Source organism: Thamnophis elegans, chromosome 10 (assembly GCF_009769535.1).
Source record: "Thamnophis elegans isolate rThaEle1 chromosome 10, rThaEle1.pri, whole genome shotgun sequence".
Classification (NCBI taxonomy): Eukaryota; Metazoa; Chordata; class Lepidosauria; order Squamata; family Colubridae; genus Thamnophis; species Thamnophis elegans.
This window is the reverse complement of record NC_045550.1, coordinates 28,510,232-28,536,834: the sequence shown is the minus strand read 5'-3', so window position 1 is coordinate 28,536,834 and position 26,603 is coordinate 28,510,232. Positions and strand designations below refer to the sequence as shown.

The 26,603-nt window shown below is 37.7% G+C and overlaps 1 protein-coding gene across 1 annotated transcript in view; it reads left to right on the top strand.

Moving 5' to 3' along the window:
• The window catches only part of GIGYF2 (GRB10 interacting GYF protein 2), a 98,571-nt gene that overhangs the window by 54,184 nt on the left and 17,784 nt on the right, over positions 1-26,603 (top strand). Inside the window, exons 8-15 of the mRNA XM_032225223.1 lie at positions 7,400-7,579; positions 16,068-16,285; positions 16,370-16,532; positions 16,617-16,814; positions 19,000-19,184; positions 21,782-21,941; positions 22,998-23,164; positions 26,153-26,244. Of these exons, the coding sequence (XP_032081114.1) occupies positions 7,400-7,579; positions 16,068-16,285; positions 16,370-16,532; positions 16,617-16,814; positions 19,000-19,184; positions 21,782-21,941; positions 22,998-23,164; positions 26,153-26,244 (1,363 nt within the window). The remainder of the gene's footprint in view (positions 1-7,399; positions 7,580-16,067; positions 16,286-16,369; positions 16,533-16,616; positions 16,815-18,999; positions 19,185-21,781; positions 21,942-22,997; positions 23,165-26,152; positions 26,245-26,603) is intronic.

Genomic DNA, 26,603 nt, shown 5'->3' with positions numbered 1-26,603 from the left:
TACCTTTTTTTGTTTTTGAAAACTACGTACCCCAAAATTTCCTCATTTATTGCTTTTGTTCTTTAAAGTCATCACTGGTTTGCTTTTTTTAAAGATTGGCTCCATCCAACCAATACATCTTCATTTAATTATCTATTCAATGTATTCATGCTTCCTTTGTATATTTGTTTTGCAGCTGCATTTATTCATTTCTCTCTGTATCAACCCACCTCAATGTACTGTTCTCATATTTGACATTCATTTTTATTCACTCCACATTTATTCAGCACTTGTTAATCGTGTTTTATTTTATCACTCATAGTTCCTAAGTACCCTATTTTCATTTTTTGTCTTTTCTGAGCAGTTCTCAGTTCCTTTACACAATAATTTTTACTTTTATTTCTTGCAACAATCTATATGCTATCCTGTTATCTTTCTGTTAGCATTTGTACATATTAAAATTTCTCCAACCTTAGTCAATATTGAACTATTTGCTAACTACTCCATTTATTCTCATAAAAAATTTTGTTCAGTCATAAACTGATCTTACCATATTTATCAACCAACATTGTGCAAAATTTTCTATAACTCAACTTATTTACTTTTTCATATGCTTTCTCTAAATCAACAAAAAAAATTTGTACATTCATTTTTCAGTGACCTGCTGTGGAGGAGAAAAAAGTTCTGTTTACCAGCTGCTTAGCATAAAATTGTATTTCTCTTCTCAAATTTTGCTCATTATCACATTTATATCCCTTTAATTAGAATTCTGCCAATGCCATTTCTTATACTTCTATTCAGAGAATAATATTCTTCTAGTCATGAGGTAGAGGTGCAGCCTTCACAGATATGATGAAGAAATCACATAACTAATTCTCAAGCAAGCTACATATTTTAATATGTCTTTCTAGTAATGCCATTTGCAAATGTAGCCTTATTATTTTTCAACAGGCTCACAACTTTTAAGGGTTTTTGTTGATCCATTTTTTTCAACATTAACTTTTCTAGTGTTTATTTCAATTCAACTCAACTCTACAAGATACCTCTGACACAAGTTTCTAAAATGTTTATTCCAACATTCCCTTTCTTCGGCTTCAATCCAAATCATTTCATCACTTTTATTTTTAATTCCAATCACTCCAGGGTTCTCCTTGTTTAGTCTTTTTCACCTATTTTCAAACCAGTTTTATTTCTATCAAAATCCCTCTGCATTTTCTTCACTCCTCTTAACCATCTCATGTTCTTCTTGACTGCTACTATCTTGCATTGCACTTGTCTTTTTCATTATTATTTGCAGCAATCCTCTCATTTTTCTCATCCATGGTGTCTTTTGTTTCCTCATTTTATTAAGTATCCTTTTTTATATTTTCCAGTAGTATACATCTGTGGTATTCTTTATGTTATTTAGACATTTTCATATATTGCAAGTACATGTACAATATGCTGATGATAGATAGATAGATAGATAGATAGATAGATAGATAGATAGATAGATAGATAGATAGATTTAGCACTCTATTATTGCATTTGTTTGTATCTGCCATTATTATTATTATACAATTGTATCACAGTGGCCAGTTGTTTCGCCGGATTTGGCATTGGTTACTAGTCGGGCCCCACCCAGGGGCCTAGGACGTCGTACCGTATTTTCGTAATATGCGTGCAGATCCAAGCAGTGCGGCTTTTTGCATTTGACTGATGGTGATTTTGTCAATTTTTAACTATTTTAAATGTAATTCCAGTGCTTTTGGAATAGCACCCAGTGTGCCAATTACTACTGGAATTACCACTACTGGTTTGTGCCATAGTCGTTGAATTTCGATTTTTAAGTCCTGGTATTTTGCAATTTTTTCATGTTCCTTCTTGGCGACCCTGCTATCATCTGGTATTGCGATATCTATGATTGTGACCTTATTTTTCTCAACCAGTGTGATGTCTGGTGTATTATGCGCCAGTATTCTGTCCATTTGTATACGGAAATCCCACAAGATCTTGGCCATCTGATTTTCGGTGACTTTTTCAGGCTGATGTTCCCACCAGTTTGTTGCTGTTTTAATATTATAATTTTTGCACAAATTCCAATGGATCATTTGTGCTACTGAATTGTGCCGCAATTTATAATCAATCTGCACGATTTTTTTACAGCAGCTGAGTATGTGATCAACAGTTTCATCAGCTTCTTTGCAAAGTCTGCATTTGGCATCATCAGAGGATTTTTCGATTTTGGCTTTAATGGCATTTGTGCGGACAGCTTGTTCTTGCGCAGCCAGGATTAGTGACTCTATTATTATTATTATTATTATTATTGTTGTTGTTGTTGTACAATTGTATCACAGCGGCCAGTTGTTTCGCCGGATTTGGCATTGGTTACTAGTCGGGCCCCACCCAGGGGCCTAGGACATCGTAACGTATTTTCGTAATATGCGTGCAGATCCAAGCAGTGCGGCTTTTTGCATTTGACTGATGGTGATTTTGTCAATTTTTAACTGTTTTAAATGTAATTCCAGTGCTTTTGGAATAGCACCCAGTGTGCCAATTACCACTGGAATTACCACTGCTGGTTTGTGCCATAGTCGTTGAATTTCGATTTTTAAGTCCTGGTATCTTGTGATTTTTTCATGTTCCTTCTCGGCGACCCTGCTATCACCTGGTATTGCGATGTCTATGATTGTGACCTTATTTTTCTCAACCAGTGTGATGTCTGGTGTATTATGCGCCAGTATTTTGTCGGTTTGTATACGGAAATCCCACAAGATCTTGACCATCTGATTTTCGGTGACTTTTTCAGGCTGATGTTCCCACCAGTTTGTTGCTGTTTTAATATTATAATTTTTGCACAAATTCCAATGGATCATTTGTGCTACTGAATTGTGCCGCAATTTATAATCAGTCTGCGCAATTTTTTTACAGCAGCTGAGTATGTGATCAACAGTTTCATCAGCTTCTTTGCAAAGTCTGCATTTGGCATCATCAGAGGATTTTTCGATTTTGGCCTTAATGGCATTTGTGCGGATAGCTTGTTCTTGCGCAGCCAGGATTAGTGACTCTGTTTCTTTCTTTAATGTACCTGTTTTTAACCATAACCAAGTTTGTTCACTGTCCACTTTATCTTTTATTTTTTCCAGAAATTGACCATGCAGTGCTTTGTTCTGCCAACTCTCCATTCTTGATTTTATCACATCTTTTCTGTATTCTTGTTTTGTCTGTTGGGCCTTCAGTAGATTTTTGTTCTTTACTTCGATTAATAGATGTTCTTGAGTGTCTTTTAAATAATCAGCCAGTGCATGTTTTTCTTCTTCAACTGTTTGCTTCACTTGTAATAATCCTCTGCCACCTGATTTTCGGGGCAGATATAGTCTATCAGTATCACCACGTGGATGTAAACTGTAGTGCATTGTCATTAGTTTCCTGGTTTTTCGGTCCAAAAGGTCCAAATCAGCTTGTGTCCAGTTAACTATGCCAGCTGTGTATCTTATAACTGGTATTGCCCAGGTATTTATGGCCTTGATTGTATTTCCACCATTCAATTTAGATTTCAAAATTTTCCTAACTCTGTTGGTGTACTCTCGCCTGACAATAGTTTTTACTTCTCCGTGCTTGATGTTATCCAACTGCAGAATGCCTAAGTATTTGTAGGCTTCATTTTCTTTGCATTTAATTAGTTGGCCATTGGGCATTTCAATTCCCTCAGATGCAGTGATTTTGCCCCTTTTTATGGATACAGTGGCGCATTTTTCCATGCCAAACTGCATTGAAATATCGGTGCTGAATATTCGGACTGTATTTGTCAATGATTGGATTTCTATTTCTGACTTTCCATAGAGTTTCAAATCATCCATATATAGTAAATGCAAAATTTTTTCAGCTTTTTGGCTGTTTGGTAGCCTAATTTCATTTTTTTTAAGATTACTGATAGTGGGATCATTGCGATGATGAAGAGAAGAGGTGAAAGTGAATCACCCTGGAAAATTCCTCGCTTGATATTAACCATTCCGTAGCTCTCATTCCCTACTGCCAACTCACTTCTCCATTGTTTCATTGCCTTTTCAGTAAAGGATGTAATATTTTTGCTAATGCCAGTTGTTTCTAAGCATTTTATGATCCAACTATGTGGCAGTGAGTCAAATGCCTTTTTGTAATCAATCCAGACCATATTCAAGTTCGTTTTTCTGTTCTTACAATTTTCTAATATCATTTTATCAATTAGAAGCTGATCTTTTGTGCCCCTGCTCCTTCTTTTGTTGCCTTTTTGCTCTACTGGCAAGATGTTGTTTGTTTCCAAATAATCCATCATGTTATCTGCAATAATGCCTGTGAGTAATTTGAAGGTTGTTGGTAAGCATGTTATTGGTCTATAGTTTTCAGGTGTTGTTCCTTTAGTTGGATCTTTCTGAATCAAGTATGTTTTTCCAGTTGTCAACCATTCATCAATTTGGCCCTTTTGTAAAATTTCATTCAGTTGCCTGGCCAATATTGCATGTAAACTGGTCAGATATTTGAGCCAGAAACCATGTAATTGGTCCTTTCCAGGTGATGTCCAATTCTTTACCTTTTTAACTCGATTTTTGATCATCTCAGTTGTTATTTCTAATACTTGCATTTGTTTGTTGCCAATGCTTTTCTCAAAGTCATGTATCCACTTTGCTTCCTTGTTGTAGTCCTTTGCATTTTCCCACAATTCTTTCCAGAATTCAACTGTGGCCTGCTTTTCTGGTTTTTCACTTTTGGTGTCACCATTCACATTAAGACTTTGATAAAAACGCCGTTGGTCTGATCGAAATTGCTGATTTTGTTTATATTGGATGATTCGTGCCTCATATCTTTCAATTTTTCTAGCTGTTGCTGTTATCTGCTGTTTTACAATCTCTACAGCTTCATTGATGTTTCTTGTATCCAATCTATATCTTCTGATTAGCCGATCTATGATTTTGTTGTTTTTAAGCCGTTGCTCATGCATGTTCTTTAAGTTACTAGCATCTGCCCTTAATTTTTTGATTTTTTGTTCTAGACGGATTTTCCACTTTGGCTTTGATGCTTTTTCTGTTGTGTGACTAGGTACTTTAATTTTAATGCCTAGTTCATTAGTGACTATTACAGCTGCGCTGTACATTAACTGGTTTGTTTCCAAGATGGATCCCGGTTCAATTGTTGAAAACACTGCATTAACCATTTTCATGATAGGGGCCAAAATTTTCTTAGGCACAGTTTTTAGTGATGGTAAACGTTGCCTTTCCTCATTAAGCAGAAAATGCTCCATGATCTTATCCTTCAATTCTTTTTGTTTTTGAGTTAGTTCATCAGTTGGTTCAGTGATAACTGGTTCTAGTGGTGGTGATGTTATTTCCTCCCTGAGAGCTTCTTCTGGGAGTTCTAGAGTTCTACTATAGTGTCTTTAGTTGTGTCTTGAATATCAGTTATTTCCGCTTGTGATATTGTTTTTTGGGTTTTGCAATTTGCCTGAATTTCCTCATGTTCAACTTCACTAAACACTTTATTCCGTATAATAAATCGCCTTTGATCTGCTAGTCGTTGTTCACTAACATTTGAATCTGGATATTGTTGTTTCCATAATTCATACATTCGCTTTAAATATCCTCTTTTTTCTGGCTCTGAGTTGTAGTAACAGGCCATTATGGCACGGTTTTCATCTGCACTATATTTTTGTCGTTTTGTTGGCTGGTCCACTTGTAGCCCACTTGTCGACGGATGTCCAGGCACCCCAACATCCGCCGCGGCCCTTGTTAACCCGCGCGACGACCGATGCGGTATGGAATTCTTATTCGTTTTTTTCACCATATTGTATGGGTTGGCGGGGGTTTTTTTACGGGACCAGATGCCAACCTGTTCCCAATCTTCCTCCTTTCTCATCCGGGCTTGGGACCGGCAACGGCGGAGTTTTATTATTATTATTAGTAGTATTATTATTAGTATTATTATTATTATACAATTGTATCCCAGCGGCCAGTTGTTTCGCCGGATTTGGCATTGGTTACTAGTCGGGCCCCACCCAGGGGCCTAGGACGTCGTAACGTATTTTTGTAATATGCGTGCAGATCCAAGCAGTGCGGCTTTTTGCATTTGACTGATGGTGATTTTGTCAATTTTTAACTGTTTTAAATGTAATTCCAGTGCTTTTGGAATAGCACCCAGTGTGCCAGTTGTTATTATTATTATTATTATTATTATTATTATTATTATTATTATTAATTACTGAAAGTGGTGAACCTATCCAACACACTTTCCTCCTCCTATTTTCCTCACAATTCTGTGAGGTGGGTGTTGTCACTTTGCTCCAAGCAACTTCCACATTCACATTTTGTACATCTGCTTTCCATTTATTATCTTGGGAGATTAATCAGCATTGTAATACTTTTTCAAATAGGCCCCATATTGTCTCTTTCTGCAGTCATGGTACTTTCACAGCCACTTATTTCCATTTCTTCAATGTCCATTTTTCTTCATGATCTCTGCTACCAAAAGATATTCAAAACCTCATGACTCTTCTATCTTTCACTAGCTCTGGATCTCTGACTAACTCCTTTTTTTGTATTCTTTTTATTTGTTCCAAGTGCTCTTATTTACTTAGCCAAATCATTACTTTCCTTGCAAATCACATTTTCAGAAGGTTATACAGTATAATTCTTACAAACTCATTTCTGTTCCACATTCTGTTCAGCATTCACTTCATATGCAGCAACTCTCTTCAATGGATCCCTACTTTGATGCAAACAGGTCTCCATCGTGACTATTTCAATGTCCTACAAAAGCTATCTATAAATAAATTATACCCAAACCACATATAAATACCCTCTTTATTCTTAAGCCACTACTATATTATTTGAAATGTAGCATTTTGTACACAATGATAAAAGATATACAGTAATTCATGTAGCTGCCTCTGATGCACATTTTTACAAATGCTGTTTCTAGATTTGACTTAATGTAGGCAAGTAGACTGGGCTGAATAACATTATATAGGTACTTTAAACAGAAACTAGATGCAGCTCTTAAAACACCTCCCATATGAAAAACAACAGAATCTTTGTGCCATTGTAAATTTCAGTGTGACCAGGAATAGTATCTTGATACTTCTCAACTATGATAAAGCAATCTCGGTGAACATCAGGTGGCATTTGTTTATGGAAACAAACTTTGCAGATGCTCCTCGATGGATGTTGCAGCTGTGTGGTAACAGCTTTATGAAATCTTTTTTAAAACACAGCTTGTTTTCCCCCTATGAAAAATGAAAATTGCCTTAACATAAAGTAGTTGAATTTTAAAGCAAACACAAGGAAATATGCATTTGATCTTTTATTCTTTTAGCCAAAGGTGATGTGATAATTGTACACTTCTGTTTATATGCCAAATTTATTTCATGTTATACATACTTATCACAAAATAGGGTTTTTTGTTTTTTTAGTGAGACCAAATTTTGAAGAAGCTGGAACTGCAACAGTAGGAAGGAAACATGAATTTATACGCTCTGAAAGTGAAAATTGGCGCATTTTCAGAGAAGAACAAAATGGTGAAGAGGATGATGGAGGTTGGCGACTTGCTGGTTCGAGAAGGGACGGTGAGAGGTGGCGACCTCATAGTCCAGGTGAGGCAATTCAGGCTAATAAATAAGTCAGTACACAATTTAGAAATTAACCAAGAGAAAAAGAAAATCAAAAAGATATGTGTTGATAGTCTAGTGGAGGATTAAATCATATTTTGCAAATAACACTTACAAATAACTAGGCAATGACAGCTTTCTTGGCCTTAAAATTCATTTTCTTCCAAGGTGTTCTCAAATTTATTTATTTTACCTTAGATCCTGAGAAGTATTTCCAGGGTTTTTGGATTGGTGTGGAAAGAAATACTTGTGATAAGAGAATAATTCATTGTGTTCTTCCTGACATCAAATATGAACAGTAAAAATACAAAAAAAGCAGTCTTTCTTAGCTTAAATAGAATTTTAAAAAGTTGAATCAGTACCACATGATGATCAGATGTGAAAGTTTTGCTTAAGACTTGAATAATTCATTTAGTAACATCTTGTTTAACAAAAAGACAAACAATCTCATTTATTAAGAAGCAAAACCTAAATATCAAAGATACATCCTGAGGTTAAAAAACTTGGGGGGAAATTCTGCTAGTTGAAAAGAAGTCTAAGACATGTTTGTCTTAGAAAATGCTCCATTATAGAGATTCTTCCAATTTTTCTTTCAGCTATAAAACATTTTTAGCATACTTTGCTTATAATGGTCTTGAACTGAATATATTTCCTTATGAAATATTAATGTTGTTAACTTATTTATTTGTCATATTTATACAGCTGCCCATTAATTAAGTGACACAAGGTGGTGTACAATAAAGTTTAAAAATTTAATATTAAAAACTTTAAAAATAAAAAGTGCAAAAAAAACAAACAAACCCAGAATGAAAGAGATTGGCAGGTATTAATTACACCGGATCTCAATATTTTACAAGTCCTTGTGTCACCAGGCCTGCTGACAGAACCAGATTTTGAAGGACCTCCAGAAATTTAAAATAGATTAAAATGAAATTCCCTAAGAAGTGAACCATAACATACCTTCTCTGCTGGACCTAGTAGATATAATCAGGGAGATGTGAGTTCTCAAATAACCTTGGCTCATGCCATGTAGGGTTTTAAAGGACAAAATCAATACCTTGAATTGGACCCAGCAACAGACCAATAACCAATGCAGTCTGCAATACTGAGATGTAATGTGTGTTGTTATAGAAGCACACTTAATTACCCATGCATTCGGCACAAGATGAAGCTTCCAGATACTCTTTTTTTACGGTTTTATTGAATTTTTATTTTTTAAATATACATCAATATCAATACATGAACAGTGTGGCTACTGGGTATAATTCATTTTGATACAACAACAACAACAATAGTGATTGTTACATTAATCAAACTTATATAATCCTAGTATTGATATACATGTTTGTTTTAGAGTAATTATTCAATATTTCAATGTTCTATTTTAATGCCAATGATATTATTGAGTGTACATAATAATACCATCTTTCAACCTCTAATCTTTTCATCTAATTATTACTTATATTATATTATATAAAATTATATCTACTAATATTCCTCCTATTTTTTATTTCTACTTCTATTCTAGCTTCTAATCAGGCCACCATTACTAATCTTAGTGTTAATAAACATGTTTATATTAAGACATAGTCCTTCATTATTTGGTTGTTCAAAGTCACAATATGCCATTCAAGTACCAATCATGCGATTAGTTAAACATACCTAATAATACCATCTTTCAACCTCCAATCTTTCCATCTAATTATTGCTTTATATAAAGATGTGTATTCTTATTTCTACCTCTATTCTAGTTTTTAATCAGGCCATCACTACATTAGAAAAAAAGAGGGGAAAAATAATAATTCCTTTCTATCCATCATCTCTTTCCCGTTTCAATACTTCAGTTCTTATTTGTTTTTTAGCTTGCCTCCCATACTCCTCTCTTGGGTCTTTGTCTCTATCAGCATCTGTGTCATGACCACTGAATATTTTTCCCATCTCTATCCTCCTAAGCTGCTAAGTCTCCAGAGTGTCCACCCAAACCCCTATCTCCCTTTCATAAGTACCATATTTTTTGGACTATAAGATGCACACACACACCCAAAATGGATGGAAATGTCTGTGTGTCTTATACACTTAATACAGGCCTGTTTTTGACCTGCAAAGTGCTTCTAGAGGCCAGGGAGGGTGGAAATGGAATGCACGGAGGCCAAAAACTATTTTTTTCTTGTTTACTTACTCTAAATTTAGGTGCGTCTTATAGTCTGAAAAATATGGGTATCTTCCAGGTTGTACGATTCCATTTCAAATCTCTTAAAGTACTTTTTCCTTGGTATATTTCTTCAGTCATTACTATCTTTATCATCTTCTCCTTCTTATCTTGTTTTGTTTGCTGGTTTGTCTGCTTTATCTTTTCCTCCATTCTTTCTGCTGTCTCCTCTCTCCTCTCTTTCCTGCACTCTTTTATCTTCATTCATTATCAATTGTAGGATATTTTCTATTTTCCCATTTATGCCTTACAATAGGTTATCTCTCTGTGATTCTTTGTGATGGTATCCCTAATGCTTTGAAACATCAACGCCATCTCTTTTGAAATCTCACTCATTTCCCCTTGATGGAGCATCTTGTCTTATTTTAGTAAGTCTCGCTGTTACTCAATAGTCCCAAAACAATGGTATTATTCAAGTCCAATGTTGCTCCTCAGAAAGTTCAATAATCATAGTTCTTTACATCTCAGGATTATTAATCAGTTCCATTTAAGTAGTCCAGGCAGCTTCCATAAATCAAAAGTCACTTTACTTTACTTAAGAGTCTTCTTTATTCTCACAATAGGGTCTCCAGTAATCCTAAAGAGTTAGTTATAAGAACAATAAGTATTACCACAGTCTTCCAGATGAATATTGTTTATTTCTCTTACCAGGAATTTTCCCAGGCTTGTAGGTGTTTGGTATATTTTCCATTCACCAGTAGATTGCACCCTCAGCCTAAGTTTCAGCATTGTTTCTAGTCTGATAAATGGATTAATCCAATTTTAGTTCAGTTTATGGAAGCAAAGTTGGCTCTTCAGGTAGATAATTCCAGCATTTTATAATGCTTGTCCAAAACAACATGAAACCGCTGGGCAAGATCATTCGGAGGCACGGGATAAAATACCATCAATACGCGGACGATACACAGTTGTATCTGTCCACCCCGTGCCAACTCAATGAAGCGGTGGACGTGATGAACCGGGGCCTTGAGGCTGTTAAAGACTGGATGAGAGCTAACAAACTGGTACTCAACCCGGAAAAGACCGAGTGGCTGTTGTGTTTTCCTCCCAACAATTTGGCTAATGTTCCATCAATCAGGCTGGGGGGGCAAAATTTATACCCCTCAGACAGGGTCCACAACTTGGGAGTCCTCCTGGACCCACAGCTGAGTTTCGACCATCACTTGTCAGCTGTGACCAGGGGGGCATTTGCCCAGGTTCGCCTGGTGCGCCAGTTGCGGCCCTACCTGAACCGGGAGGCCCTCACAACAGTCACTCGAGCCCTTATGATCTCTAGGCTGGAATACTGCAATGTGCTCTACATGGGGCTGCCCTTGAAGAGCATCCGGCGACTTCAGCTAGTCCAGAATGCGGCCGCGCGAGTGATCGTGGGCGCACTGCGGTTCGCCCACATAACACCGATCCTCCGTGAGCTGCGCTGGCTACCTGTTGATCTCCGGGTGCGCTTCAAGGTCCTACTTACCATCCACAAAGCGCTCCATGGTAGTGGATCTGGCTATTTGAGAGACCGCCTTCTGCCAATTACCTCCCTGCGTCCCATCAGATCACACACGGTAGGCCTCCTCCGAATTCCATCCGCCAGTCAGTGCCGACTGGCGACTACGCGGAGGAGAGCCTTCTCAGTTACAGCCCCGACGCTATGGAACAATCTCCCCGTGGAGATCCGCACCCTCACCACCGTCCAGGCCTTCTGCACGGCCCTTAAGATCTGGCTATCCCGTCAGGCCTGGGGATAGGACTTTACTCTCTCCCCGCCCGAATGCCGAGTGAATGTTGTGCTTTTATTGTTAATTATTTTTACTCACATTTTCTTTTATGTCTTGCCTTGCACTCCCCTCCCTCATTATTGTAAGCCGCCCTGAGTCCCCTCAGGGAAAAGGGCGGCCTATAAGTGTTCAATAAAACTCTAAAAAAAAAAAACAAAAAAAAAAAACACCTGCCCAGTTTAAAAATCCAATTTTCTATGTTTTAAAAGGTATTTTTTCTCCCCTTTTTCTTTCTATGGTTGTTCGCCGCTTTAAGAAATAGTTCTAAGAGTCTCTTTTCCTGGATTTTCTTCTTTTTTTCTTTTAAAGTTAAGGTCTAAATAAAAAAGAACCTTCTCACCCAGCTCCAGTCACTGCTCTTCTACACCACACCTGCACATTTCTTTGTTGCCTCGGCTGTCCCAGCTTCGTGACAGCCATGATGACTGCCTCTTTTTGTTGGGTGAAGCAGAAGAGTTGATGCTCTACACCAGTGGTCTCCAACCTTGGCAACTTTAAGACCTGTGGACTTCAACTTCCAGAGTTCCTCAGCCAGCTTTTAGCCAGGTCTTAAAGTTGCCAAGGTTGGAGACCACTGCTCTACACGACCTGCAAGGCACCCCTTTTTTCTTCACCACCCCTATAGGGTGGCTTTAGCTCCTTTCTGAGCCCTCCAGTGGGGAGAGCTCAACACAAGAGTTCCACGTGCCCGATCTCGCTGTGACATCAGCCAGAAGTCCCCTCTTCAGATACTCTTCCAGGGCAGCCCCATGTAGAGCATATGAAGTAGTCCAACTAGGATGTAACAAGATCAAGGATAACTGTGAACAGAGCCTCCAGATCCTGGAATGGGTGCAACTGGAGCACAACCTGCAGCTATTCAAAGGCCTTTCTAGCCACAAATACCACTTGCTCCTCAAGCAGAAGTCATGAATGCTAGATTGCACAAATCAGGAGTGCAACCCTACCCTATCCAACACCAATACTGTATATCTAGAATTGTCAGGCTCCAAAACTTTCCCAGTCTTGCCAAATTTAAACTGAAGCCTTTGTTCCCCATCCAAACCCTTACAACTTCTAACCATCAGAATAAGGTCTTCCTGGCAATCACTTCATTTATCGGGGCAGAGATGTAAAATTGGGATCATCAGCATACTGATAGTATTTCACCGTGATGACAGATGTGCTCACCCAGCACTCTCATGTTGATATTAAATAGGAAAGGAGAGAGCATCAAACCCTGAGACACTCCACATAGTACGGGCAAATGGCAGAATCTTTCCTCTCCAACTTCTCTGAAGCTGTTGTACAATACTGTTAGCTCTATTAATAATTTTGTTATTAACTTACATTGGGGATATGGAGCTATTCTGATCTGAAACATGAAAGGTACTTTTGTCTATCATGGGCACATTGACTGTAAAGATGTTTGAGGTAGCTATGCCTTTCTTGGGTTAGGCACTTGGATGGGCACTGTGGAGGTAACAAAAGCTATTCCACAGATCAGAATAGCTGTGTATCACTAATGTAGAGCCTTGATCTTTAGTAAGTTCCATGCCAACGTTCCAAGTTCCAAGCTTATTTTCTGTTATATTTATGTAATATGCATTTATTTATTTATATATTTACTGCATAATTTATATTTCTTATTTAATAGGGAGTCTATAAAGTGACATATTCAAAGTTGAGCTTTCTGTACCCTCAGCTATGAAACTTTTGTTTCTTTCTATGCTGCATGATTGAAAAGTAGTAGTTAAAGGAGAATTTTCATAACATTTTTATTCTCCCAATGGAATGCTAGGAGAGTGCACAACGTAGGAGAAGGTTAGACTGAAAGAAAGCGATTGATGCAAAACAGAACTGTGATTTGTATTAGTTAATATTCTAAATATTGGTTGTTGTATCAGTTTGGCTATCAGATACCTTATATGGTATTGAAATATTTTTATATGTATAGTGATAAAACACAGAGTTTATTTCAAGCTCCTCTATCTCAAATATTAAAACTCAGACTCAAATGCTGAGTCCAGATGCTCAATCCACGAAACCTTTGCTGCAGCTGTACATTTACCTATATTAATTATAATGTAATTATTCCAGTACAGATCATAAAGATAAATTTTATCTGAATTTAAGTTATATATTCACAGAATTGATTGCTTAAGCTAATATTAAATATAGTTCCTTGATCCTGAGCTATGTAGCCATGTCATAAGACACAGTAGAAAGGGGGAAAATTAAGTAATAAAAGAATAAGTTCTTATAAAATGCAGGTTGTACTCACTACAAGTAATATAATCATTGATCACTTCAAGCATATGTGATTTAATATACATTCAACTGTGTGTTCTTTATAAGCTTATTTAATCATGCCTTGCACTTAGTCAACAAGAATAAATAATTTTTAACTAAAGTAACTCAAAAGCTACCATCACGATGACTAATTGTAAGCTACCACTTTTGAGGACCACAAACTGAGTTACCAAAGCTTGTGGCTAACGTTCAGACACATGGAATATTGCTGCATTCAAAATTATAGAATGATTAGAGAAAAGATATTCTCTATACTTATTGATGACTGGAAACCTGTTATGGACTTTTTGTACAAAAATGGGGTTGGGGATTTTGATTAGACAGTGTACATTATAGAAAGAAGAGCAGTATGAGTAATTTTAGACAGACCAAATTCATTTAATTATTTTATTGATTCAATTACTATAGCCGCCCATCTCAACCAAGCGACTTTGGGCAACTTGCATTCCAAAATTATAAAACAATTTAAACAATTAAAAAAAACATTAAAACAATAGGAGCATCCACAAAATAAGTAGAAACGGCACCTGTGATGATTAATCAATTAGTACTAAGGCCAAATAATGGGACCTTAACACATTCTGAGCCCCAAGTCCGGGTACAGTTGTATTGATGTGTGGGATGTCAGACGCTACTTTCATTTTTACTTTTTTCGACTTTTTTTTTCTTGCACTTGTTCTTTGATTTTTTCATTTTTGTTTTTCTTCCTATAGTTTCTTAGTTTTACCTTGTTTAAAGGTTTTGATAAGAATTATATTAAATATATATTAAAATTATATTTTTAAAAACTACAGAATCAGAGATATTGACCTTCCTCAAAATGTTACCTCTTTCCTAGAATATACAATAATATAATTTACCACCCTCTGCCTACTCATTCTTATGCAAATTAAGTCACAGTTACATAGTCATCTTCAAAGCTAAAGTTTGGAATAAATGTATCAACCGCATATATTTTCACAGAACATTATTACTGGCACCTCATCCCAAAGCAAGGAGTGACTTTATAATAGAATCAGATGCCACAGATTATACACCATACTTCAAACTCCAGAAAAAAGAGGAATACAACTAGTAGAGAGAAAGAGGTGACTGTCTATTTGGAGTAGAGAGTAGATAACAAAAAGAATTTCATTTCTCTTTTTGTGGAGTGATAGAATGTATGTCAGATCTCAAAGGAAAGTAAATGTTTTTTTTAATAATCTCACCAAAATGAGCTATTAGATTTCATAGTCTAGTGAAATTATCCTATTAGTAGAAATTGATTGTTATGACTGAAGAGATAATGAGGTTTAGCAATTCTGTGGACTAAATAAAACTACTGGGACATTAACTGAGTGATGAGTTGATATAGTTCTTGTGGCCTTAGTTGTAGTCCACAAGACACAGGTAGTCCTTGATTAACAACAGCAGTTGGAATGTAATTGCTATTGTGAAGTGATGTGGTTGTATAGTATGATGTCAGGTGATCTCATTATTTAGTAATGGCAATTCCAGCACTTGCACTTGCTGTCATTAAGCAAGAATTGTACAGATTGTTAAGCAAGGACCTCCTCTGACCACCTGCTTCTCCATTGACTTTCCTTATGAGAAGCCAGCAGGGAAGATTGCAAAAAACAATCACATGACTATGGGATGCTGCAATGTTGCAATTGTGAGCTGTTCACTGAGCACCTGGAATGCATGACCCGGGTGAACACTGCAATGGCCAGAACTCTGATGACCTATCTCAGTGGTTCCCAAACTTGGCAACTTTAAGTCTTGTGGACTTCAACTCCCAGAATTCTCCAGCCAGCTCTGCTCTGCTGGCTGGAGAATTCTGGGAGTTGAAGTCCACAAGTCTTAAAGTTGCCAAGTTTGGGAACCACTGACCTATCTTAACTACCACTCATTGATGACCTGTCATAACTACCACTGTTGTAAGTTGAATGTTCATTGAACAAGTGATGATCATACAAGAACCACCTTTACTTATATTACTATGGCTTTAAACACTAGTATTTTGGGGTAGCATGTTCTGGAATGGTACAGTGATCATTTATAAACTGCCTCTGTCAACGTGGACCATAGACTGTAGTGGCGTTCTGAAGTTCTGTCACTTTGTCCTCTCTTTTCCCTGTCCTCCTTTCCTCTATTCCTTTCTCCTTCCAAATAAGTTCTTGCCCTATGGAACTCTTTTGTAAAGTTACTTTCCCGCCCCCCTTAGACGGCCCTCGTTCTGCAGGCTGGAGAGAGCATATGGAACGACGGCGAAGATTTGAATTTGATTTTCGAGACCGAGATGATGAAAGAGGTTACCGAAGAGTACGATGTGGCAGTGGCAGTATGGAGGATGATAGGGATAACCTTCCTGAATGGTGCTTAGAAGATGCTGAGGAGGAAATGGGGACTTTTGACTCATCTGGGGCATTCCTGTCCTTAAAAGTAAGGAACTTTCTGTTGATTTGATACGTGACATGAAATATGTGCAGCTGGTAGAATAAATTTTGATGTATATATCATCCTTAGAAAGTGCAAAAGGAACCAATTCCTGAGGAACAGGAAATGGATTTCCATCCTATAGAGGAAAGGGAAGATCAGTCAGATTCAGAAGAAAATCATAATGAAGAAGCCAAAGAATTAGATAAGACCCTTTTGAGAGAAGGAGTTACGACAGACCGAATAATAGCAGGTTAGTGGGATTTATCAGATTTATGCTTCATCTGTTGTTCTAAACTGTCAAATTAGTTACATAGATTTATTCCTTCCATTTCAGAAGAAACAGAAGAAACAGGGAAAGAATCTTCACCATGCACCAGGTCAGGTACCTCACCAAAATCACAGTCACAAGAGCCATTACCAACAAGCCGTGTTGAAAGGAAGGAAGACTGTATTCCGGTAGCAACAGAAAAATCAGAATTTGAAGAAAGCCAAATGGAGAATATTCCACTATCCAAAGTGCCCAATAGAGAAGGTAATAAAAATAAGCGTGGAAGATACGAGAAATTTAAATACCATTGAAATTGGAACCATCTGAAAAATGGTTCAGAAAGAATGAAAAGATGGTTTGAGCACTTTTGAGTGATTACCAACAACATTAACTGCTTCATTGTAACTGTTTACTCAGATATAGCAGCATTTCACTCTTGGATAGACTTGAAAAATTAATGTGATTTTTAGTACCGTATTTATCGGCGTATAACACGCAGTTTTAAAACTAAAATTGCAAGCTTAAACCCTGCCTGCGTGTTATACGCCGATACTCCGGGTGGCAGAAGCCCGGGACCCAGTCAAATTCGCTGCGCAAGGTGAAACGGCCGGCAGCAGCCCTGCTCTCCTGCTGCGGCTTCTGTTTCAATAGGGAAGAAAACTTCCTTTCGCTTCCCGGGCTTCTGCCGCCCGGCAGAAGCCCCGGGACCCAGTCAAATTCGGGAAGCGAAAGGAAGTTTTCTTCCCTACTGAAACAGAAGCCGCAGCAGGAGAGCGAGGCCAGCGTCCGTTTCAGTCGCTTCCCTTCTCCGTCTTGATTGCTGGAAGCAGTAACAAACGGCGCGTCCGCTCCGCATCGCCCTGACAACCACCCCAGCCGGCGGCTGCCAGGCCTCGCTGGAGTCAATTGCAAAGCTGCGTTCAGCGCTTTGAGGACCTGAGGCATCTTGGGAAATGTAGTTCCCTATCAGAAAGAATGGAGTAGCTGCGAATTTGTAACAACATAATATAACTTGGTGCTTCGCAGGTTACGAAAATCTCGTTTGATTTGCACACTGTTTTTTAAAAGTTAGATAAAGAAATTATGCTGTGAAAGCGACTAGATAGCCCCCCTCCCCTTCCTGTGTGTGAGAAAGGGAAGGAGAGGAAGGAAGGAGGGAGGGGGGAGGAAAAGAAGAAGGGAGGGGGGGAGAAGATGGAAGGAGAAAAGATGGATGGAAGGAGAAAGAATGGAAGGAGAAGGAGGAAGATGGAAGAAGAAAGGAAGAAAAAGAAGAAGGGAGGGAGAAGGAAGGAGGTAGGAAGAAAAGGGGAAGAGAGGGAAAGAGCAGAAAGACAAAGAGGATGAAGTTGATAGGCAAGAGGAAGGGGGAAGGAAGGGAAAAAAGAGGGAGAGAGTGAAGATGAGGAAGAGGTTTTTGGTTTTCCAAAAAGCAGTGATTCTGATTAAGTTTTTTTGCTCAAAGAGGTGTTTTTTCATTTCATATTTGCCTTTTAAGAGGAGTTAATGTTATAATTCATGTTCTAATGTTATAAATTTTAATCCAACATTAAGTTCCGAGCTTCCAAGTCATTTATTTTTAATGAAAAAATTTTTTACTCAAATTTTTGTGTTAAAATGGGGGGTGCGTGTTATACGCCGGTGCGTGTTATACGCCGATAAATACGGTATATTTCATGACGTGCTACAAAAAATATGAATTTTTTTTTAAAAAATAGGCTGGTTAATGCATATTTTATAGATGTATTAATACACTGTATTTGGTGATAGCTTTATCGCTTGAGAAGATTGCCCTGTCCCTCAAAGTCATCTGTAAAGAGAGAGTATGTTTTAAACAAGGACTTAGGTGGATGGTGAGTCTAGGAATAATAATAGCAATTAACCCAAGTCTTTGGGAAACACTGGATAGCTGGACAAAAATGCTAAATCCAGTCTCCACATTTGACTGGCTGTGCAATCAACCATCATATATTAAACATATATGTCATCCAAATCTCAGTGGTCCTGAATAGATCATAATCAAAGAAATTGAAATCATTAAAAGATAAAAAAAAATTGCAAGTGCAATGAAGCCAGGCATCTCACTCTCCATCACCGAAGCCCGGGGTTAAGAGCCAGGTTTTCATGGCTCTTCTAAACAAATAGTAATTATGAACCAGATTTGGCTTGCAGATTGCTTACGGCCTATCAGTAGTATAATATATTTATTTTATAAGTTTTTACTCTAAAAGTGGGGTTTGAATATGTTATTCAGTCAGTATCATGAAAGCTAGCTAGAGAATGTTAAGGGCTGGAAGCTCAAAGGGCATTTTTTCCTGTTACTTTCTTTAAAAATAAATTGCACATATGGGAAGCAGATATAAAGATGATAGAAAAGAGAATGTTATTTCTGATGAATTATGTCATACTACCCAAAATAATTTTGTATCTGTTGTTTTCATCCTTCTAGACTCTCCTTCTACTGTCCAGTCTTTGCCACAAATTCCTTCAGAAGCAGTTTCCACTATCCCTTCTTCAGATTCTAGTCCAAATTCGGCCTTAAGGTGTGTTCAAGCATCAGTTATGGCTGCTCCTGGTATGGGAAATGCTCTTACTGACCCTGATGATGAAGAGGGCCTCAAACATTTAGAACAGGTAAAAACATCTGTAAATTATTACTTTTTCAGTTAATTTGTACTTCTCTTGGATACAGCACAGGTACAATATAGATGGTACCTTGCTCAACAGTAGTAACTGTGAAAGGGATCTTGGAGTCCTAGTGGACAACCATTTAAATAAGATCCAGCAGTGTGCAGCAGCTGCCAAAAAGGCCAACACAGTTCTAGGCTGCATAAACAGAGGGATAGAATCAAGATTACGTGAAGTGTTAATACCACTTTATAATGCCTTGGTAAGGCCACACTTGGAATACATTCAGTTTTGGTCACCATGATGTAGAAAAGATGTGTGGAGACTCTAGAAAGAGTGCAGAGAAGAGCAACAAAGATGATTAAGGGATTGGAGACTAAAACTTGAAGAACGGTTGCAGGAACTGGGTATGTCTAGTTTAAGAGAAAGAAGGACTAGGGGAGACATGATAGCAGTGTTCCAATATCTCAGGGGTTGTCACAAAGAAGAGGGAGTCAAACTATTCTCCAAGGTACCTGAGGGTAGAACAAGAAGCAATGTGTGGAAACTAATCAAGGAGAGAAGCAACTTAGAACTGAGGAGAAATTTCCTGGCAGTTAGAACAATTAATCAGTGGAACAGCTTGCCTCCAGAAGTTGTGAATGCCCCAACACTGGAAGTCTTTAAGAAGATGTTGGATAGCCATTTGTCTGGAATGGGGTAGGGTTTCCTGCCTAGGCAGGGGGTTGGACTAGAAGACCTCCAAGGTCCCTTCCAACTCTGCTATTGTATTGTACAGCTATCAAAAACCCCTAAAACTTTCATATCTGTCTGTTTGTAACGTTCAGTTGGGTGAAAATGGAAGATGTAAGGACAACAAATATCAAACCATAGTAACTCAAATGAGCTAACTTACAGAATGATCCCATGGCAATGAAATTTGGGGAAGTTGTGGCTGTTTCAGTGCAAGCGCATCTTTCAATTACTCTTCCCATAAACCTGTAGGTGGTGCAGCACAAGTGAAGATGGGAAGTGTACAATACTTCCTTGTTTCCCACTTCCCTCTGGCTCCTGTACCCACCCAGGACTTCTGATAGAAAAATAATGAAATGCCAGCACTTAGCAGATAAAAACAAGTATAGATTTCAAACAGGCAAAGCAAAAATGAAATATTATACAATGAAGTCTTGATCTAGAACTAAAATATTTTAGAATAAATAAAGTATTAAACTATTATCCTACTTTCATTAATTTAGGCAATATGAGAAGAATAGCAGAGTTAGAAAAAGGGAGGTTTTGCTAACTCAGAAAGTTGGGGAGAATTGGGGAGATCAATATGATTTTGTTATTTATAACAGTTGTGATTGATGCCATTTTAATAGACTTTAAAAAGTATCTACACTTGGTGCTACATAAAATGGAGTGATCTCACCACTCTGACAAAAAGGAAAGGGACGTCAGATCTATAGTGATTCTTCATCTGTATTTTAATTACTTCCTGGAAGTGTCTTGCTTGAAAATAAACAGTTTTCATTTATTGATCTATAATTTGCTAGTTTCATAATCCTATAGTGCTGTATTATACCTTCCTCTGCTTTATTAGTAGATGATACCACACAGTAGATTTGCATTTTGCCATTCAATCTAGCCCCAGCACCTCAATCTTCCCTTATGCCTCAGATAGTTGTGTCTTCTCTTTTTTCTTGGTAGTCTTCCATAAGAACGTCTTAGTAGCTAAACAGTTTGTTTGGAGATCATATTAAACATGGTCTCTTCACTATCAAGTTTATACACTTTGGTATTCACTTTGAATTTTCAAAGTGATACCTTTTGGCATTTCTTCATTTTATGCTCCAGTGGAAAGTATTCCTTAAAAAACAATCTGCAGATGTAGTGAATCATGAGAGACTTGGTCTGCATCTACCCAATAATATTTCTTCTAGTCCCTGATTTCTCTAGTTTACCCCACACTGATGTCAAAATAATGAATATCAATCCTTTCATCTTCTCTCATAGAAGTTTGCATTTGTAGTAGCTGTGAGCCCACCTTTCCTTGATCCAATTTCTGATATTGAGTGGATGAGGGCTCAGTAGGCCTTTCTTCACTTACCTTAAGTCATATTTGGGACTTATAGAGACCACCCTGAAGATCACCTAGTTACTTGGTTGTAAATAGAACCGTTGTGTGACCAAATGTGAATTCATGTAATTGACGGTCTCTCTTGATGCTAGTGACCTCAAAGTTCTTTTCACTGATTTGTGATTTACAGTAAACTTAATTTAATAAGTAGTTCACATTCAAGTTCTAATGCACACTTATTGTTGTCTGCTAAATCAGTGTTGTATTGACTAACAAACAACATTCTTTCAAACTGCCTTTTAATGCAGTTTGAATTAATGCAACAAATTAATGCAAATTTGTTGATTTCATTGATTATTTGATCGGTTTTCATTGAGCATCCTAACATATATAATGATGTGCAATGTAAGACCAGTCTTAAGGATTTTAAACAGCTTTTTTTCTTTTCTACTCCCAACCATATTAATTACATATGTATTTTCACTATGTTTCAGTGATTGCTTACCAGCTATATTCTTCATAGCAAATTCTCTTTTAATTATAGCAAGCAGAAAAAATGGTGGCATATTTGCAAGATAGTGCCTTGGATGATGAAAGATTAGCAGCCAAACTTCAAGAGCAGAGAGGAAAGGGTACGTCAATACCACTACACCATGAGTCCATGCAAAAATGGTTCTACAAAGATCCTCAAGGAGAAATTCAGGGTAAGTGTTTTGGGTTGGGGTGGGTTTTTGGGGTTTGGCTTTTTAAAATTTGGTTTGGTTTGGTTTTTTTGTTTCATTTTGTTTTGTTACAAACGAGAGAAATCACATACAGGATGGATGGATGGACAGACAGAATTTCCGTTGGGAAGATTATCAGCTATACTGTTAAACATGTCACCAAATGTGGCATGTCTAGCCATTTCTGAAAGCCAATGTAATTGTAGTGATTAGAATGTCAGAAGAGGTCTATGGAGAATCTGATTTAAAACTTCATTCAGTCAATACTATTTAGGAGATTACATTGGATTAGTCATGCATTTTGATATACCACAATGTATATTACTTAGCTCCTTGAAGAAAAGTCATGATAAGAATATATATACATATATTGTATATATATCTTTCTCAGTAGGCAATAGCAAACTAATTCTGAAAAATCCTTGCCAAAAAATTGCAGAGACTCGGGTAATCCGTGAGTTACAACCATAATGAAGCCTGACTATCACAGTCATAACTCGTTATAGTCATAAAGCGGATCACTCACATGACCAATCTAATTTTATGATCGTTTTTGTGGTGACTATTAAGAAAGTCACTGTGGTTGTTCAGCAAACACTACAGTTACATGAACTAATAGTTCAATAAGAGTAGTTTTGCTGAAAACAGGAAGTAAATGCTGGTTTTTGGCAAAACTGTCATAAAATGTAATTACATAAGTGGCCAAGCATTTGAAATGCGGTCACATGATGATGGAATATGTGACCATGAAATCCAGATCATAAGTATGTTCTCTCCTCCCACCCTCCAGCTTGATATGTCAGGACTTTGAATGGTCATTAAGTAATTATTTGTAAGTCAAAGATTACTTGTAGTCCAGAAAATCATCATGAGTCAAAACTGACTCAAGGGCAACAATAAATAAATAGGTAAAATATTTAAAATGATCCCTAATAAATTTACATGCGTCTGTGATTGTTCGTGCGACATTGATTGTATGCTTTCTCGCTTATTTCTGTGGATTTCAACTTTGTATATATTTGGCGGGTAATTTTACAGGTCCATTCAGTAATCAGGAGATGACAGAGTGGTTCCAAGCTGGATACTTTACAATGTCGTTATTGGTGAAAAGAGCATGTGATGACAGCTTCCAGCCCCTTGGAGACATCATGAAAATATGGGGCAGGGTCCCTTTCACTCCAGGGCCAGCATCACCTCTGCATATGGTAAATTCATATACTGAATTAAAACAATTAGACATGACAAGACAATTGTAGGAATTTATTTATATGTTTTTGTACTATAGTGAACTTTAGGGAGACTGCCTCAATTTTCCATGTTTATTTTTAAGAGAGAGGTGCGAAAAGCCTCGTGTGGAACAAGAGAGTTGTATGCATAGTACTTACTATTAAGGCAGAGTTAGCTTTCATTTTCATTGATTTTCAATGAAATTCAAATTCAAAAGCTTATTTTCAATAAGCTTTTAAGTAAAATTGCTTCAGGTATTACTTTACCATGGATATCAATGAATGATATATATCATTCTTATTTGAGCTCTCCAACTAGAATGATCCCTTATAGCATGCCCTCATACTAGAGATTGATTGCACACCATAGAGGAGAGACTATTTCAGTATATGTTCTTATGGATTTACACATTACCTGAAAAACACAAGGCAACATATGATTTTATCCTTATCTAAACTTATAAGATACTCACAATGATTACAGTTGGTATTAGATCTTATGTGATTCAGATGCCTGTGCTGGAAATTGAACCCTTAACATTGAGATTTTTACAGTGTTCCTAGCTTTATGAGCTATGATGGCCCTTGTCAATTTACAGGAAGGGGATATAGGGATAATTTTGGCAAATGCAGCGTATCTGGGCTCAGATATGTCACTTTACCAGATCATTTCTGGTGACTATGTGACTATTTCTTGGCAATACTATGGTATAATTTACATTTTCTTCTACTTTTCATTGAATAAACTAATCTTATATTTATTTTATATTCCTATTTTTTATAGAAGTATTGCTGAATTGGCTATGGGTTCAAAAAGTATTGCTGAGTAAACTTATACAGGAAACTTTGTTTTTTCACATGCAGCAATATTTTTAAAAAGAGAAATTGTTTAGTAAAACAATCCCATATATCTCATAAAAACAAATTGCTTTAACAATTCATTTGAAAATAAAGTAAATCCATGCAATTAATGGAAAAGTTCAACAGTTGTGCCACAACAGAAAATATCTTTCTTCTATTCCTACCAGTGTAACCTTACTTTAAACATTCAAAAAGTCCATCTGAAGCAGATCTTTTGAAATGAGCAAATGTTTGAGAAAAGTGGCTTGTGCCCAAAAACAAATTAGCAGCTCTTGATAAGAGAAAGCGTATTTCCAGTAAAGTGTGAATTAGTGAACAACTTAGCCACCAGATTTTAGAGAATGCTGTTCAAGATTAAGCCCAATTAAAGAGCATTGCATTAATCTAAATCAGATATCATAGCAAATATATTTGCATATTTATTTACATTGCTTAATATATATCGTACACAATTGAGTTCTACTTGCAGAATTTTAGTTGCCATTGTAGAACTGTTGTTTTGTTTATCTGTGAATGTCTTTATCATTTTACATGTGGCACATATATACACAGAAAATGAACTAATGCTGAGCCTTCCTTCTCCATGAAATACGTAATACAGATAGTTCTCAGGTCACAACAGTAATTGGATGAGAATTTCTATTGCTATTTTAGTGCCTGTAAGGCAAGGGATAGCCTCTTCTTGAACTCTTCTCATCTGACTATTTCTCTGCCCCGCCCCCCCCCCCCCCCCAAAAAAATCTGCCCTTTTGGCTGCCACAAACAGTGGTCGTTCTTGGCAATAGTGGTGCTGGGGCTCAAATAGAAGCCCATACCCTTCAGCAATCTTAGTAGCCCACCCATTGGGCTTCTACTTCAGCACCAGCTCCCCTGCCACTGCTGAGGCATACCAACTCAATCTCCATGCCATGGCAACCACTACAGCACAACATCCTAGCCACCCCACTGCCCTGTGCTTTGCAGGTCCTGCCACACTCAGCTGACCTTGGCCATATTCCTCCTACTGATGAGGTGTGCCTGGTCTGGCCCTATACAAGGCAGCTGCTGACTGTGCCAGGCCTTCTTCTCAATTCTCTTGCAGCATTCTTGTAATGTTTCTGAAGCTTTCTGAAGGCTTTCTGAAGCTTTGCGAGAACAGCGGATGCAGCTTTCTCGTAATGCTTTCTGAAGCATTGTAATAATGATGCAAATGGACTTGGGGGGAAAATGCCTGACATGATTGGCAGCTGCTTTGCATAGGCCCAGGCTAGGTACATCTCATCAGCAGTAGGAGAGTCAGTTGGGCATAGCAGGGCGGCAGAAGCAGTTGGGTCTTTACATTGTGGTGCTGGGCTGGCTGACCATGGTGTGGTTGGAGTTGGCACTGTTTGATGGTAGTGGTGCTGAAATAGATCAGTGGAGGCCAACTGAGATCGCTGAAGACCCCAGGCTTCTACTTCAGGGTCTGCTGCCATCGAGAATAGCCACTCTGCAGGGAGGCTAAAAGGGCTGAGATGAGAAGAGATAAGTGAGGGAAGAGAATTTAAGTCCCTATTCTGACCCCCACCTTGTTCGTTCAGAAACGAAAGCCAAATGAAGCTTGCAAAGGAATGTCTTTATCAGTCCCGGCTCAAGCTGGCTGCGAGCCCAAAATAAACACAGATAAAAGGCTCTGGCAAAAAGTCTTCACTCAAACTAATACCAAACAAAATTACATAAATCAAAACACTTATCCAAATGCTTTTCTCAATGGTTACACACGAACGGAGAACGAACGTTGACTTCTGCAACTAGGGCGTGGCACCATCAGTCTTTTATCCGCAGGAGGAGATCCTTAACGAGCCACAGCTGCTTGTTCTCTTCTCCTGTGAGCATCCTGAAACCACTCACAGGAGCTTTCTGTGTCAGAGTCTGATAGCAGCTCCAAAGGCTCCTACTGAGCCACAACAAGTCCCTCTGCAGACGAGATGCTGCAAAGGCCATAGTTTTAGGGACCAGTCAGATACGCTATCCATTCAGAGTTGTTGCAACTTTGAATGGTCACTGAACGATTGATCATTGATCATGTGATCAAACAAGTGGTACAGTTTCCTCCAAGTCTGGTAACTGATTTGTTTACACCCTCAGGGTGAGTTGGACCAAGAACGTCTGACTAGACAACAGGAATTTACGGCCATGTATCAAATGCAGCATCTCCAGTACCAGCAATTTTTGTTACAGTAAGTCTATTGAAAGTCTATGGGTTTTTTGCCGATGACTCAAAGGTGTGTAATAGATTTGATGTTCCTGGGGGTATTCGTAACACAGAAAACAATTGTTGGAAAATTGGTCAGAAATGTGGAATGCAGTTCACTGTTTCAAAATGTAAGATCATTTACATTTAGCGAAAAAGAAATCCTTTGGTAGGGTACAATATTGGGGGTACAAAGCAATGGAAGGAAAGAATTTAGGTGTGCCCATAGCAGCTGATTGCAAAATGAGCAAACATTCTGGCCATGCAGCTGTGAAGGCAAATACAATTCTGGGTTGCATACATCACCAGAAGGAAAAAGGAGGTTCTAATCCTATGTAGGGATTT